A 17,217-nucleotide genomic window follows, 5' to 3' on the forward strand; every position below is an offset into this window, starting at 1 on the left:
TGCCAGTGCACCTTGCTGCTGCTGCTTTGACAGCAGTGTGGCGCCATGTGTCTCGCTGCCCAACCCATGTGGGCACATACATGGTGTGGGGACACACATGGCACTGCGCCACTGTTTAAAGGCAGGAGCAGGGCATGCAGGCAGGGAGCAGGCAGAGCCCAGCCCCAGGTGCAGCCATCCTTGCCCTGTATCCCCCAGCACCTTTCCTCTAAAGGAGGCGCTGGGCTGCGCCAGGCTCTTCCCAAGGACAGCTTAGGGCAGGGCGGGTGTGGGGGTCCCAGGGGCTCTGTCTCCTCTGGTGCAGCTGAGGCTAGCTGTGCTCTGGCCTCTGGCTCTGGGCCCCTGCTGGGCGGTGCGGGGAAGACAGCTGGGGCCAGTACAGGGCTGGGGGTTGGCTGTCTGCCAGCACCAGGCAACAACCCCCAGTGCGGAGCAAGGGGCTGCCACACAGGTGCAGTGGGCCCTGATCCCAGCTCTGCTCTACTCCCTCCTGATCCCTGACCACTCCCAGCTGCACTCCCGCACTTCCCCCGCTGACTTTCTGACCTGGGGGGGGAATGTGGGAGTGTGGGCATGCACATGCTCAGCCCCCCCCCCAATGTCTTTTCTCCCTCTGCCTATGGTCCCTGCTCCCCAACCCCATCTGGTCCTGCTCCACCCCTCACCACCGCTTTGCATCCTCCTGGCCCTTGTCCGCCTGTCTCCCCTCCCTCTGCCTGCTGCCTCCCCCTCCTTGCCGGCTGTTCTGTGAGGCAGCCCCACTGCTCAGGTGACTGGGGCATGTTCCTTGCTGCCAAACTTCCCCAGCAGTGGCTCAAACTTGGGCCTGTGCAGCTTGGGCTGCCCAGGCAATCACCACCCACCCTCTCAGCGGCACATACACAGTTGGCCCAGAGCGTTATGGAAAGACAGACAGACAGACTATGGCTTGTATTATATTAGAATATGACTGATATAATATAATTAAATGGGTCCTGCGATTTTAAGGGTAAGAGAGGTATACTGGGCACATAGTACTCTGATCATATGAAGGATGCCTAGTTACTCAGCTAGTTCAGGTAATTTCCCACATCACTCTGAGCCAGTTTCTCATTTCTTTTACAACAGAATAGCTCCTTTGACTTCACTGGTGCTTTTACCTATGTGCACTAGGCTAAGTGATTGGGAATTAGGCCTATTGCTCCAGCGAGGTACTTCAGATAACAGTTCCCCATGGGCCACATTAAGTATTTTGTTTAAATAATCTAAAAATGCTATCTTGCCATTCAGTGCTTGCTATGCAAAGGTAAATGAATACCTGAGGGCATACTCCTTCACAGTCTAGCATCTTGCATTGTCTTTCATGTTTGTACAAATTGTAGGCTCATCGGACTCCACTATTTTCCCCCCACTCTGAACTGGTGCAAGTAATCCATAAGATGCAAGAGAGTGAAGAATCAGGGCCCAAATTTTCAATTGACAAAGTAAAAACAATTTATCTTTAATCTGTATGCATACCAAATATTTCCATCTCCTTTGGAGAAAAAAAAAAAAGATCAAGCAGCACTGTTGTTTTGTTCATGGAAAAATAAACAAGGCTTTGCTAAAATTTCTAAGAATGTGGAATTCTTGCATCATATTATACTATTCTAGATATTAATTATGGGACTAAAAGGAGCTCTAGAATCCTTTCATCTTCAAGAGGAGATGAGGGGTTCTATACCATGCAATGGCAGATTGTAACTCCCATCACTTGGTTATGATTGCACCTTATGTTTGTTGAATAACAGTGTGCTGGCAAACACCTTCAGTTTCCACTCAAGTTACTATAGGATTGTGCCCTAAAGCATACAGGACTCCACGGCTAATGTGAAGAGCCTCTTGCAGCCTTATACAGTAGAGAAATTGTTAAAGAACAATTAGTTCCACATGAAAATATGACGGCTGTGATCACAGCCAAAGTCACTGAGACATCTAATGAACTGCTGCCGAAATACCAGTCATGTAATTGAAAGCAGGCCTAGGGGCTGCTTTTGTTTATGTAGTTGTGAGTATGTTCTCTCCTTCATGTGTATGTTTATCTCCCGTGATCTCCAGTGGGAGCTATGTAGCCATATGGTCAGGCAGGGGGACAGGATACTCTTTGATGCCCATATTTTCTCTAAATAAATAATAATTAACTAAATGAAATAAACATGAGTAGCATTAAAAAAACCTTCTCAACTTGGACCGTTCCCTAGTTTTGCTTAACATGATGAACTTCATCCCCTCGCTTCATCAGCCTACCAGATTCTGGAATAAAGCAACCATGGGGCCAGAAGGGAAAGCAAGCAGGAATGAGCCTGATATAGTTACCTAGCGAATGGGCATTCCTCTACAAATGTGCAATTGTGGATATGGACATACGTCCTGGTTTGGCTGGGACAGTCCCAGATTTTGTAGGCTGGTCCCATCGGGCTGGTAAAAAAAAATAAAATGAACATCCCAGGCATGGGGCATGAAGAGGGGGGAGGCAGTGGCATGAGCTGTGAAATAGGAAGCCCTAGCAGACCACAAAATTGCCCTAAAATTGCTTGGTTAGTTAGCTTGATTAGTGGAATGACCATTAAAAATGGGAGATGATTGTAAACACCTGTGAAGTAGAGAACAATGGGTCATTAACAGTCTGTGAGTCCCTTAGCTACTAGAGCTGCACCATACCAGCCCACCCCCGCCTGTGCCTGCAGCAGCACTGCTGATTTGAGAGGCATGGGGAAAGGGGGCAGTGTCCACATTGTCCTGGAGTTTGCATTGTCCCATATGGTCATCCTAATTGTAGTCCATGCTCTCAGAATGCATTTTACTTTACACAGCTATTGGTTGAAAGCCAGAAATAATCCTGGTAGCAAGAGCCAGAATCTATAATTCTTCATTCCCAAGCAATGCCCTCCTTGCCGCACATTAGACTCTGGCTCTCTTTTGTATCCTCTCCTGGCCCCAAGAATCTTACATTCTTGGCTGCCCAGTAGGACAGGATAGGTAGTAGAGGGGGGCTCAGCCTGATAGCTGTGGACAGCGCAAGATATGGGTCCTCAAGTAAAGGTGGCCATAGAAACTAAGTTACTTCTGGGTAAGCATCCTAATCACTAGGAGTACAGACAGACGTGACAGTTTTAGCCCAATCTGGCCACAGAATGTGGTTTATAGCCATGACCAAACACAAGTGCATGTCTGCAGAAAGCTTAAAAAATGACCAATCAGATGGAAATCTGAACCCTCACTGCATGAGGGGTCAGATGAAGATGTGTCAAAACAGAGCATCTTCTGTAACTTTTGTCTGCTCTGCCTTCTGGCCTCTGAACTGTTTTCAGAATGGGAGAGGGAAAAGGGAGCAGAGGGAGTTTGGTCTCGGGATTTTTCAACTCCCATTGGAGGATGAATTGGAGCCCCCTCCAATTCACCTGCCCCACCCTCCAGCACTGGCTGAGGAACCCCTAGACTGAGCTTCCTCTGCTCCTTTCCCTCCCCTCATTCTGAAAACTGGGCTGTTGCGAGGGGAAACTGGCCAGCAGCTAGATTTCCCTCCCCACTTGAACCAACAGTGAACTTTTGTTTGGTGCAGAGGATCATTCTAACTCAGAACATTTCCTCAGAGGATCACTGTAACTCAGAACATTTCCTGCAAAGTGTTCTTAGTTACAGCAGGGAGTTGCACTTCTGTCTGCATCCATCAGTATGGTGACATAACCAGTTAATCAGTTTTTAAGTGTAACATCTGTCAGGGGCCAAACAGTCATTTGGTGTGGTGCATCACCACTAAAGAACTGGGAACAAGGCAGAGTTCTTAGTGCTTAGAACTGCAAGAGACTTAGGCAGGAGTTTGATACATAGGCAGCCAAGCTGGGTCACTTCTGGGTATTTAGAATAGCCCGAAGTAGGACCAAGTGAAGGTACCTATGAAGTGTTACATAGTTTTGAATAGGTGGAATCAATGAAGATTCCCTTGTGACCTAAGTATCAAAATTCTGCCTAAGATCTGTTTAGGGACCCACAAGGATGTTTAGAATCTGGGCCTTAGCTACTCAGACTTTTTGGAGAAGTAAACATACTGACTAAGGATTTAGGGGAAACTCTACACAGAAGATGGAAGAGGAGAGAAAGGGAATCATATAATATGACAGAGAGAGAGAGGTGGCAAGAAAGAGAGATGTAAGGGCCTTTGACTGTCTATTACACAGCTAGGGAACCATTATATAAGGTATCAATCTTAATGAGAATTAAAGGCATTCAGGAATCTGAAGGGTTACTTAGTACATTGAAAACACTGAGTTCTTAATTTTCTAATCTCTAGAATCCTAAACTAAAGCCAAGTAACAATGTGAAATATACCCAATGACACAAAATATTTAGAGCTAGAGAAAATTGACAAGCTCCCCCATTTTAAATTTATACCAGCTGAAGTAGAACTTCAAAGGAACTCCCTTTAATATGCTTTTAGGCATGTGGTCCTTTGTTCTTAACAAGTCGGCACCAGCTGCTAGTTCCATAATGCCAAGTTATGAACATTTCAGGCTTGCTCCTCAGCTGATGTAAATCAGCACAGCTCCAGTGAAGTCAGTGGACATATACTGATTTACACCAGTTGATTATCTGGCTCTTCACACTTATTGGGCATACACTAAAAATTTTTCTGCACTGCATTGCATGTTCTGCTCTATATTCACCATTACCACTTTGCCAATTTGCATGTTGGAGAACTAATTAGTGTCAGCTGTAGCTGCTCCAGTTTCTGTACAATACATTTCATATTGTAATTAACAGGTTTCATTTAATTATATGGTGTCTGAATTATATATACATATATACTAGGGCTGCGCTAAACTTCGGTCCCCAATACAATTCAGTGGAGATTCGGCCTGATTCAGTGGCTGAATCTCTGAATCTGAATCGAATTAGAGGAACCTTTAATCTTTCCGAATCGAATTGGAACTCTCCAAATTGATTCAGAGAGATTTGGAAAGATTCAGCTATTTGGATATAGACACAGCTTTAAATGTTTTTTCTACGTACCTCAAGGTACCAGGCAGCTTGTGAATACTGTGATGGTGGGGTGGATGGAGCATCCCACAGGAGTGTGAGGGGCTCCCCAGTGTGCTCGGCAGCAGACCCAGAAGTGGACAAGAAGGACTTCAAGTCCACTTCTGGGTCTACCAGGGAGTGGCTGCCTCCCCCCCATATCCCCCTGGTCTGGCAACTGGTGGCTCCTAGGTTTGGGGGGAACCCGGGCTCCCCTGTGGCTGATCGCCAAGCTAGGGGGGGACAAGGGGGGCCCTCCAGTGTGCTCCCTGGCAGACCTGGAAGTGGACTGGAAGTGCTTCCAGTCCACTTCCGGGTTTCCTGCCAAGCACATGGAGGGCACCCCATGCTCCTGTGGGATGCTCCATCTGCCCCAGCATTGCAGTGTCCTCAAGCAGTTCCTGGTACCTTGAGGTATGTAGAAAAAGCATTTAAAATTGTGTCTATGGCCAAATCACTGATTCTCTGAATCAGCATCAAATTTTCAGAGCTGGAGTCAGCCAAATTGAATTGGGGACAGCGATCTGAATCAATGAATTGAATCACTGACCCTGATTTGGGCTGAATACAGCCCATTTCACACACCCCTAATATATATATACATATATAGTACACACATATATATACATATATATTTTTTATTATTTTTTTTCCCTACTAATCTTATACACTGGGTAGAGGTGTGCAAAATGGGCCCTATTCAATTCGGATTTGGATTCAGCCCGAATCAGGGACAGTAATTCAATTAGTTGCTCAACTCCAAGAGCACCAGTCACCGAGCCAGGAGGGCACAGGGGGTGCTGCCATGCATGCTCTCTGGTGGACCCAGAAGTGGAATGGAAGTGCTTCTGCTCTGGGTCTGCTGCTGAGCATGCCAGAGAGCCCCCCGCACTTCTGTGGGACACTCCATGTGCCCCAGTATTACAGCATTCATGAGCTGCCTGCTACTTAGAGGTATGTAGAAAAAACATTTAAAGTTGTGTCTATGTCCAAATCGCCAAATCTCTCTGAATCAATTTGGAGGGTTCTGATTTGATTCAGAAAGATTAAAGGGTTCTCTGATTTGATTTGGATTCGGAGATTCAGAGATTCGGCCACCAAATCAGGCCAAATTTCCACTGAATCGAATAAGGGACCGAAGCTTTGCACAGCCCTAACTTTGGGTCCTTGTCCTTGTCAAGGACAGATGATATAGGAAAACCCTAGAAGCTCACATTGTTCTTCATTGCAACCATTCAAATGCTATTTAATAAATGAAAATAAGGACAATACTATTTATACTTTCCAGTCATCTGACTTAGTAACAAATGAGGCCAAGTTACAAACTATGAATACCCTTTAGTTTAAAGGTGACCTGTAAGTGTCAATAAAATAGAAAGAATTATTTATTCAATGCATAATTAATTTTTTTTAAGTTCTGCATTGCATGTGCCTCAAAATATACTAAGATCTTGCTAATCTATTTTAGCAGTTATATCATGCTCATTGCCACAGTATTTGACTTGAGCATTTTTAATCCTCAGAAGGTGTGATTTTGTGTGCCAAAGATACTTGCCCTTCAATGGCTCTGGGGAACAGGCCAGAGTGAGTAAGTGACAGAATTTTTTAAAATTAGTGAATGGGGATTAAATAATATTTTAAATGATTAAAATATACATGAACTTGAAAATGTCACCTTGAAATGGGTGAAATCTAGTTCTTTTTCCCCTTAACTAAGAAGGCTAGAAATCTGACATTTATGTTAACCATGCAACAGTTGGTAGAACTCTATACAGAACTCCCTTAGCTTCAAGCACTTGTTAATGGAACTCTTTAGTTGAAGAACAAATGAAAGCTTATTTTCTAAGGGCATTCATCACCTCACAAAGTCAGATCCTTTCTCTGGTCCATTCTATTAAGCTACTTTGATCAAGTAAATGTGCACTTACCTCAGCTGCCCTTCACTTAAATAACCGACAGACCGAAATACTTCTGAGGTGAAAACGAGTTTCATTAACTATAATACTTCCTTCTGTCCTCTGTCTTCTTTACCCTTAATACTGTCTATATTCCCCATTATGGCTAAGTACAGGCAGTCAAAACAGGTTATTCTTCCTAATCCCAAATTGTGATCTCCCCATGTCACTGTGACCAGTTCTACATGTTTCTTAAGCACACACTATTGATGCTGACTTTGACCCTACAGAAGTCTTTATCTGCAGAACACCTATTTCCTCTCTCATATTCCCCATTGGTGTTACATTTCTGTGCCCTTCCCCAGTCCCAGTTCCCTAGATTCCAGCATTGAAACAATATTTCTGTCCACTTTTTCATCCATATTAAGGGTGACCTTGCTATACCCATCTTCAGACAGTTCTATTGATTCCCTAATCATTTAAAAATCCAGTTCAAAATTGATTTTTATGTTTCTTAAGTCTCCATCACAGTGCAAGAAACATCTTCTTTGCACCTTTCAGCACCTGATTCAGACCTCAACTTCCCCTATGTCTGTGCTATCATTCTTTACATACCCCTGAGTATTGGGTCGGAGTGTAACAACAACAGAAAGGTTAAAGTGCATTTTAAGTTCTCAGCTGAAATTAACCCAGTTTATATTGCAGATAATATTACTATAAAGTATCAGTCTTTAGATTCAAGTATATAAATTATGTATTGTATAGGAGTTAATGTTATCCTTCCTGCAAGTTAGCTGAAAGTTTAAGATTTAAATATTTGTATCCCTATCTTGAATAGAAATTAGATAAATCATTTACATATTTTTCTTTTTATCTTACCTTGTATTTATGCAACATCAGGAAAACTACATGGTACAGTACAGTTGATACAGAAAAGCACCAGTATTACAATTCTTAAGGTTCAAAGGTAAGTTTAGCAAGTTATGACAGCATATCATTACAAAGTTATGACCAAACTCAAGCTGGCACACAGGTAATTGCTGAAGGCAAAGGTTACCTTAGAGAGCCTAGATGATCATGAATTAAAAACCTAGATGTTTGTGATGTCATCATCAGGCCATGAAATATTATGCAGCCTGAGCCAGACATTTTTTGTGTTATGGCTTATGTATGGAATGGATACAAACGATCTAGCAAGAAAGTTTTGTATTACCTTATTTACTCAAATCCAAGACCACTTCAAATGTAAAATGACCACCCCCCATTAAAAAGAATCTATAGATGGAAAATGTATACATTTGTTATAATTTCCATGTATAGAGTCTAATTATTGGAGGGTTGTCTTAAATTCATGCCCCCAATTTATGTGGTGGGGAAAGCAGCAGCAGCAGCAGCAAGACAAGCAGTGGCAGGGGAGCAGGCTGTAGGAGAGTCAAGTTGCTTGCCCCTGCTCCTGGTGCCCCTGCTCCATGCCCCCCACTGCCTGTCCCTTCCTACTAGCCCTCTCAGCAACTGCCCTCCCCCATGGTATGTACACCCCCACAGGGCCTGCCCCCCTACACTTTCCCCCACCATGCCTGCATCCCCTGCTACTTTGCCCCCTGCTTGGCTCTCCTGCTGCCATCCCCCATTCCTTTTCCCCTGCTGTAGCTCACCCTCAGTCACAACTCTGGCTCTGGCCCTACTCTGGCCCAGGGCACAGAGCATATGATGGTTCCAGTCCCTGCTCAGCCAGGTAGCAGCAGTGCCGGTGGTGGCAGGTCTGGCCCTGACTCTAGCTCTGACCCAGTCCCAGGGCTGGCGCTCCTGCCACCACAAGTGCTGTTGTCTGGCTGGGTGAGGACTGGAACCACCTTGTGCTCTATGTTCTGGGTTGGACCGGGGCCAGACCTGGAGCTGAGAATGAGTATAAGATGCAACAGGGGTGAGGAGGGAATAGAGAACATGTGGTGGAATGGATAGATGGCAGGGAGGAGGCAAGGGAAGCAGAGCCTATGGGAGGAGGGGTTGGGGGCAGTGCTTGTGGCTCTGAATCTGACCCCAACCCCATATTGGAGCTGGAGAAAGAATCACAGCAGCTGCCTGCCTCCACCCTTGCCCCCTACCATCCTGCACTCAAATCCAAGACAAGGGGCTCCCCCCCATTTAAAATGGGGGGAAGCCCCTTGTCTTGGATTTGAGTAAATACAGTAAATTTATATATAAACTAAGATTTTCCATACTGCCTAAGGGATTTACTGTATTAGCCCAAATCCAAGATAACTTTGAATTTAAGATGACCCTCCTCCCCAGTAGTTAGATTCTATACATGGAAAATTATAGATTTGTTATAACTTTCCATGTATAGAATATAATTTTTGGAAGGCCATATTAAATTTGTGCCCCCTCCCCACCCTCACTGTTATGGCAGGGAAAGCAGTGGCAGGTGTTGAGGCATAAGACCCCCACCCCTTGTCCCCTTATACTTGCAGCTTGCCCCCTTTGTACTTACCCCTGTTGCTGCCTGCAGGCCACCATGTGCCCCCTGCCACATGCCTCTCCATGCCCGTGTCTGCCCCCACACTCCCAACCTCCCCCACCCCCTACTTCACACTGCAGCTTGCCCAACTCCCTGCCTCCTCTACGGCAGTCAGCAGCAGCAGCAGCAGCAGCAGCTCTGGCCTTGCTCCAGCCCAACCTGACCAGGAAAAAGTGGTGGCAACTCCCAGAATGGTCGGGTCAGGGCTGAAGGGACATCTTCTAGAGCAGAATAGGAGGCGGCAGTTGAGAGGGAGGGGAGCATGGGGTGGAAGAAGTAGGGAGAAAAGGCTGCAGGTCTTCCATGACCTCACAGTCTCCCCCAGGCTCCCCTGGCTGCACATCTGTTTCCCCGCCAAACAAGCCATCTTGACCTGGGACAGGTGGTGGCTCAGCCACAGTTTCAGCTCCAGGCCTTGAGATAAAGCTGGAGCTGATCTGCTGCCTGCCTCAGGCCAGTACTCCAGTCCAAGATGAGACTTCTTTTTCCTATGCCGATTGGTAAAAATCTTGTCTTGGATCTGAGTTAATACAGTAGATACTCTATTCTCATTATAATTTATAGGATCTATGTATCTAAATCTATACCAATCTATATAACACTTTTCATTTATTTAAACTGTACAATTCTATTAATTAAAATACATAGTCCATAGTGATTAAATCACAGGGCTAAAATAAGCCCTTCAGATGACACAACAATGAAATGCAAATTCTGAACACTAGTTGATAACTAGTTTTGTATTATTAGCGTGATTAGAATCACAAAATGTATTCCAAGATATTCCCTCCCAAACTATGCTATAGAAAAGATATACATATTCAAAGACAAAACAAAAACCCAAAACAACAACAAAATACCAATAACTTGATATAAACTGATTTTACATTTCTACCAAGATCAGATCTATGGTTGACAGTTTTTTATTGGCCACCCACTATTATACTCAGTGGCTGAAATCCAAGTCAGAATCCCTTTATAAAATGTATAATCTGCTGTCAGAAAACTTGACAATAAAAAACGTAATATAAAGCACAGAATGAGACGATGTTGTATGAATGCTGGGCCTGATTCTCTGCTCATATAATCAGCTGTGCCAGTGAATGTAAAATGTGAAAGTAAAGTGCTGTCCTATCAGAGTGTTAATGATATACCCCCTCCATGTTACATTCATAGAGCAACAGTAAACACAAGGTACAGAGAAAGGGAAATAAGGCTGACCCTGCATGGACAAAAATAAAGATATCTTTTTACTCTACAGAAGAGTCGTTGTCTGAAGCACAGATCACTTGCTTGTTTCCGACTGGTCCTTGCAGTACTCTGCTGTTGGGAGTAAGAGACCTCTCTGATGTTGACGTGGTGCTGGGTCCTCTCCTTATTTCTACTTGCCAAAGTGCAGGTAAAGGGGCATTCAAATACTTTTTTAATGTGTCATTGCTGCATAATGAATTGCTGTAGTGGCACAGGGATCATGATTCGGCATCACAAACGGGAAGGGAGCACCATGTGGCTGATTAACATATGAACCACACTCATGGACCAACTTGAATTAGAATATGTTTGGAAAAAAACTTGACCATCAAGTGTGCTAAGTAACTGCTAAGCATTCTTAACCATAGCTGGAATCATACCCCCTATAAAATCACATGAATTCTTAGGCCAGATTTTTCAAAAGAGTCCAGCACCCTGCTGTACTGGTTGAGAACAGTGAATTTTTCCTGGGTTAGCATATATCAAGTATCTGGTCTATTATTTACTTGACTGAGTGGGGACTTTGGATGTTGATGTCTTTCAGAAATTTGGCCCTGAATTTTGTTCTATCATGCCAAGACTTATAAGTCAAAACAAAAAGCTCAGTATTTAACATCCATTTCTTCATTTAATTTCTGTTTACTTGGCATGGTGAGGCTATTATTCACGAACATTTTTTGGCTAGGAAGCCTTTAGTGGACTAGCATTCCAAACTGATATAAATTCAAACCTTAAGCCTCTTACACAATGCTACACTGTAGCCTCAGTTCCTTCATCCACAACCTAACTATTTGAATTTAGCAATGTACTGCATGGTGTCAAGACTTTCTTGCTGACACATGGCTTGAGCCTTCATTGCTCATACCTCTTTAATTCCCATTGAAGCCTGGGATGAAATAAAGTTTGACAGGATGGTCTTCAAAGAAAACCGATCAATATTAAAAGAGGCATCAAGGGAAATAGATATTTAAAATGTTCCAACTCTCAAGTACTTTCATGGGTTGAATCAAAGGATTTCTGTTGTTGGGGTTTTTTTAAGAAAATAAGAAAAAATAAACCACTTTGATGACCATATAAAGTCTCACTTACTATGGTACCTAGCAGCATAAGAATTAAAATCAAGAGCGGTTGAAGAAAATAAGATATGGACTGTCTTCAATTTTTTAGTATCAATCACTTATTAAAAACACACTGCTTCCAGCGCCCAGTGTTCTCACTCGAGTCTTGGGTGGATTACATCTTCAGCATGCACAATGGTCTCAGAATATTAAGAACAGAAAGGCCATCATTACAATAAGCTAGTTGCAGCCTAGGAAAGATTTTAGAGATCGGGATCAGTTTTCTGTTTTGGACCCAGGAATAAATGCCAATCTAATAGAAACAGCAAATTGGTACAATATGTTTTCTTTTGTTAATCCTCATTAATTTTAAGAACCTCAAGAGGCAAGCTGCCACTCTTTGTACCAACAGGAATTTCTAGCTGGCCTTTGCTGATAGCCCTAAATAAAGGATTTACGTATTCTAGACCCAAAAGGAACAGAATGAAAGTCATAGTCGATAACACTCACTTAGGCAGTTTTCTAGGTCCAGTTAGCTGGATGAATGCATTTTTGTGATTATGATGTTCTTGTTCTCTAGCAGCAGAGATACTTCCAGTAGTACTCAGATACTTCAACATGAATAAATTTAAGCTAATAAATGTTGTGGGGTGAGTGGAGTGGGGGTGGGGAAATTAGAAACAAAATTAAATCAAGGCACCTGGAAAATTGTAATGGTGGAAAAGGCAGAGCTGATAGTGGTAGCAATTTGGCTGTGCTTGCAATGTGATACAACATGTAAAAAAGATACTGCAATTTGTGGCTATGTACACAGGGAGATCACGTTATAAAGCAGAAAGGTAATAGCCTCCCTCTATAGCTTTGTTACTTAAGACATTTAAAACTCATCTAGATAAACCCTAGATATAATAAACTGTAGGAACATACTGTTCGTGCAATGAAATGGTTTAGTCAACCTAATAAATCATTTCCATCTCTCATTTTGATGATTCCATGAACTCAAAAGAACCCAATCTTTCATTTTCACACAAGTAAAAAATCAAACCAATTGCCTTTCATTTTAATGAGCAGTGTAGATATTTCATAAATTTTACTAGGTTTCCTAGGATATGTCACAGTTAATGGCTGACAAGTATTTGAGAATTCAGTAATTTCTAGAACCTAACAAGAAAGACCATGCTCTTTTGAGGCATTACATTAACCATATTTACAAATTTCATACTGGAAAATTGTAATAAGGTGACAAAACACCTTGCTATCTATTACACAAGATGTGTTCAAGAGAACCACACACATTTGCATATTTGTATTGTTATGTATACAAATGATGGAAGAAGTTAAATAAGGGTAGCATATCCCAATAGGTTACATCAGTTAGTTCTTCTTTTTAGTGCAGGGAGTGAAACTGTGGTGATCTCATACATAATTTTCTAACAGTGTCTAGTAAATGCTGACTTTTTCATGGCAACCACTTTATCTGTGGTCCCAAAAGAATCCCCAAAAGTACTATAGATAACTACTTCTGTAGTATATTACATTTAGAGTCTGAACTGCATTCACCCAAGCTTTGCAGATCAGGCTGTCAAAAAGCCAACACAACATTGTCACTTTAAAGCTGCCTGGAAAATGGCACAGATATAGAATTATGCTGAAGCACAAAAATGAAAGGGTTAAGGTGATAATATGAGTCAGTGAGCATCCTCCCTCCAACTGTCCTTTCTTTCCCTTCACATTTCCCTTCCCCTCCTCACACCTGTTTGTCATTTTCCCTTTGACCTCAAATGATAAAAGCCCATGCCATCCTTACAAATTTATAATGAGTATTCAGACTCACAGTATATTAAACACTCAACCACTGGAAAATGAGGGGCACTCAGCATTCCTGAAAACCTGGCCACAGATTTTAATGGCCAAACCTATATTCAGGAACCTAAATGTAGCTCCTTTCTTAAGAATCTTGACCTCACTGTGGATACACAACAGCAGCTTTATTGAATAAAGTATCTTCTAATTTAAACATTTGTACTTTGATAATAATAAAGATTACATCAAACATTTCAGAGAAGGGAAGGTGTAACAAGGAGGTGAGAGAGGAAAGAGGTCCACCAGAATTCTGTGCCCTGAGTCATTGTGTGATTGAAGAAAATCTAAGATTTCTGTGCATCTGTAGAATATAAAATGGCTTTCACCCAACAAGGACACTCCTCCAGAGAGATAGACTGCACTTTTGAAAGAGCCACCCAGAAACCACATGAAGAATTGCTGCAGTACAAAAAGAAAATCCCCATGAATTGCACACCACTAGTTATGACATATCATCCCTCCATGGAACCTATAAGGGAAATTCTCAAACAATTGCAACCCATACTAGAAGGAGACCCAATTTTTAAAGAGATCTTCCCAGAACCACCAGTCCTAGCCTTTAAACAAGCATCAAACCTCTCCAACCTCATCATGAGAAGCAAACTTTCTATGGCTCAAAATACACTGAATGGATCCAGACCATGACAAAAAATGCAAAACCTGCTGACGTCTCCCCCCCAATAACCGCAACACACAATAGAACTATCAACATTCCTGGATCTTACACCTGCACCTCCAGAAATGGCATATATCTCATCCATTGCATCAAATGCCCTGATGGAAAATATGTAGGAGAAACCAAACAACAACTATGCACCAGAATGAACGCACACTGAAAATCTATCAGAGACAAGAATACCTAATTACTGGTGGGGGCACATTTCTCACCAGAAAACCACTCTCTCTGCAATCTCCCAGTTCTAATCCTCAAAGGAATTTACAAAACACCTTTCATAGACAAACCTACTAACTTCACTTCATCAATTTACTGGATACAAAAACTCATGGACCAAATATATACATTGGATTTATGGCACATTATAACCTGCCTGACATTCTTGCATACTGGCCTCTGGCTTCTGTTCTATTCTATCCCATCCAGGAAGAGCACAGAATAACTACAGATGCTTTCTCAGCCTGAAGAATGGTGTTTGTCCCTGAAAGCTTGCAAAGAAGAATTTTTCCAACTCCTTTAGTTGGTTTAATAAAAGATATTGGATTTACCCAAAGAACCTTGTCTGCCTCTGTAGAATGGACCTTAATTAGTGCCCAAAGAGTGTCTGTCCGATCAAAGACAAAGTACATGTCAAAAATACTTCAGCTAAAATCTGATCACTGCTGGTTATTACTACATTCCATAGTATTTTGCAAAAGAGGAGGAAAAAATTCTAACCCTGTATGCTTGTACTCTGCCTATCTGCATTCTCTCCCTACATGCTCAATAAAGTGAGCTGCAGTTATTGAAGTGCACTGTAAATCAGCTGCTGAATTGCACTTCAGTGAAAACAACAACTCAGTGGTGGGTATAAAATCCTTATAGTATTTTCCCCTTCCCTAACCCACAGTAATGTGCAGATTATTTTGTTTGCAAAATGCTTTGAGATACTTGGAAAAAATCTTGCAAAAGTTTTCTGGGGTTAATCCTGCAGCCTTTAACTGGGAAACCGTCATTGTTTTTCAGCTACCAGAGGTCTAGTCCTATTAATGTGACTTTCGAATTGAGGTTAGAAACAAAATAATTTCTGAATCATAAAGGAGCATAAACCAATCTGAATTAAATTATTTTGTCTTCAGACTCATATTTTAAAACTGAATACTTTGAACACAGACATCTAGTTGAATTTTGGGCAAAAGCTTGTGTGAACCTTGGAACACATATTTATATTGTATTAGAAATAGGGATTTTAATCCTGAAAACATGTGTCATGCTTCACCCATATAATCTGGTGAAAGACATGCATCACTGGTACAGCAAACATGACAGTCCTAGAATTTAAAATGTGTAGTTTGCCCTGAGATTCATCATGCATTTATTCCTGCAAAAGCAAAGATTTCTACTACCTGCTTGTATAATATTGTTATGGTGGGTCTATTTCCAGTCTGAATCTCAGCGATCAGACTCAGGTTTATATAGATTACTCACCTGTCTCACAACACAATTTAGGAACTTGGATAGATAATTTTATGTGATTGCCACCAGCCTGTTTATCAGAATCATCACCATCTTCTTTCTTTGTGGCTTTCACATTATTAGTTCCTTTGGGTATATCCACAAATGATAGCAGTTGAGAGGGAGGTGTGCCTTTCCAAGGATATGCAGTACCCAGGCATTCCTTATTTGCTGCTTTTTTTTTATCTGCAGTATTTTCTTTTAAATCTGCAGTCCGAAATGTTCTGAGTAGAGTCTTGTTTTCTTCTGAGAGCTTTCTCTTAAGTGCCTCAGCTCTTGGCCCTCCATTAGCTATGCCATCTACTCCATCTGGTGTTAATCTGGGTGAACTGCAATTTATATTGAAGGACAATATCGATCTATGAATTTTTTGGCTTTTAATTTGAGGTTGGTCAATACAGACAGAGAGTGACTTGTCTACATAATAGATTCTATTTGGACACTGCTGAGAAACTCTGAGGTGAATGCATGAAGTGAATGAAACTGGTGCTTTTTTCCTTCGATTACTTCCAGGAGGAAATATTCTATTCTCTTTGCTTTCAGAGTTAAAAATCCAGCCTTGATGCCCTTCACATGGTTGTGAATAAGTTTCAGGAACCTTTAATCTGGTGGCATTTTGGTTTGTACAAGATCCTTGATTATACAGAGGTCTGCAGTGCTGAGCTGAACCTGCATTGTTGGAAGCAGCAGTAGCAGCATTCATTAGCAGATTGCCTCCCCTGCATTTCAAACACAGTGAATCAGTAGCAGCTTCCTGCACTGTGCTGTTAGAAGGTGGAACAACTCGTCTAGCAGTAATTGTTATGGATGCAAATCCGTTTTCCTGGTTATGACATTGTTTTTCCTCTCTGGTGTGAGAGTCTGTTCTGTGTACACTGTCATCTAGAGATGCCTGAATTTCTAATCTGCTGGGATGTAATGTGAATGCTCTATTAATGTTGACTGAACCATGATTAGCCAAAGATTGCTTCGTATGATAAGTATTAGGCTGAGCGATCACAGACTGCAAAGGCAAAGCAGACCTATTTTCTTTTGATTTATTCTCATCAATCATCTCTGAAATGACTATGGATGAAATCATTTTTGTGTTTTGTGATGCCAGAGATTCCTGGAAATGAAAAAGATCCAAATTATTAAAACATTCTATTGCAACATATGCATGCAACTATTTCACCTTCAGGGTTTAAAATACCAGATAGGTTTGTTCATGAGGTCCCCCTCCCTTCCCCCCCCATTCCAGCTTTTGCCATTTCAAAGAAATGTTTGTAAAATTAACTGGGAATTGTCTGTAGACGTTCAGAGAAAAATCTGATCCATTTTGTGCAAAAAGTAAATATTTTCAAGGTATTAGTTTGAATGATTAATGGAGTCTCTCAGTTGGAGTAGCTGGTCCTATGTTTGTTTAACAACATATGTGTCAATGACAAT

The 17,217-nt window shown here is 42.0% G+C and overlaps 1 protein-coding gene across 4 annotated transcripts in view; it reads right to left on the reverse strand.

Moving 5' to 3' along the window:
• Positions 1–17,217, reverse strand: part of CUNH10orf90 (chromosome unknown C10orf90 homolog) — a 318,231-nt gene that overhangs the window by 88,982 nt on the left and 212,032 nt on the right. For all 4 annotated transcript variants that reach the window (XM_019502988.1, XM_019502990.1, XM_019502987.1 and 1 more), the window contains one exon: positions 15,763–16,897. In XM_019502988.1, the coding sequence (XP_019358533.1) occupies positions 15,763–16,897 (1,135 nt within the window). The remainder of the gene's footprint in view (positions 1–15,762; positions 16,898–17,217) is intronic.

This window comes from Gavialis gangeticus, unplaced genomic scaffold, assembly GCF_001723915.1.
Source record: "Gavialis gangeticus isolate Ggan-Ray unplaced genomic scaffold, GavGan_comp1, whole genome shotgun sequence".
In the NCBI taxonomy this organism is placed as follows: Eukaryota; Metazoa; Chordata; order Crocodylia; family Gavialidae; genus Gavialis; species Gavialis gangeticus.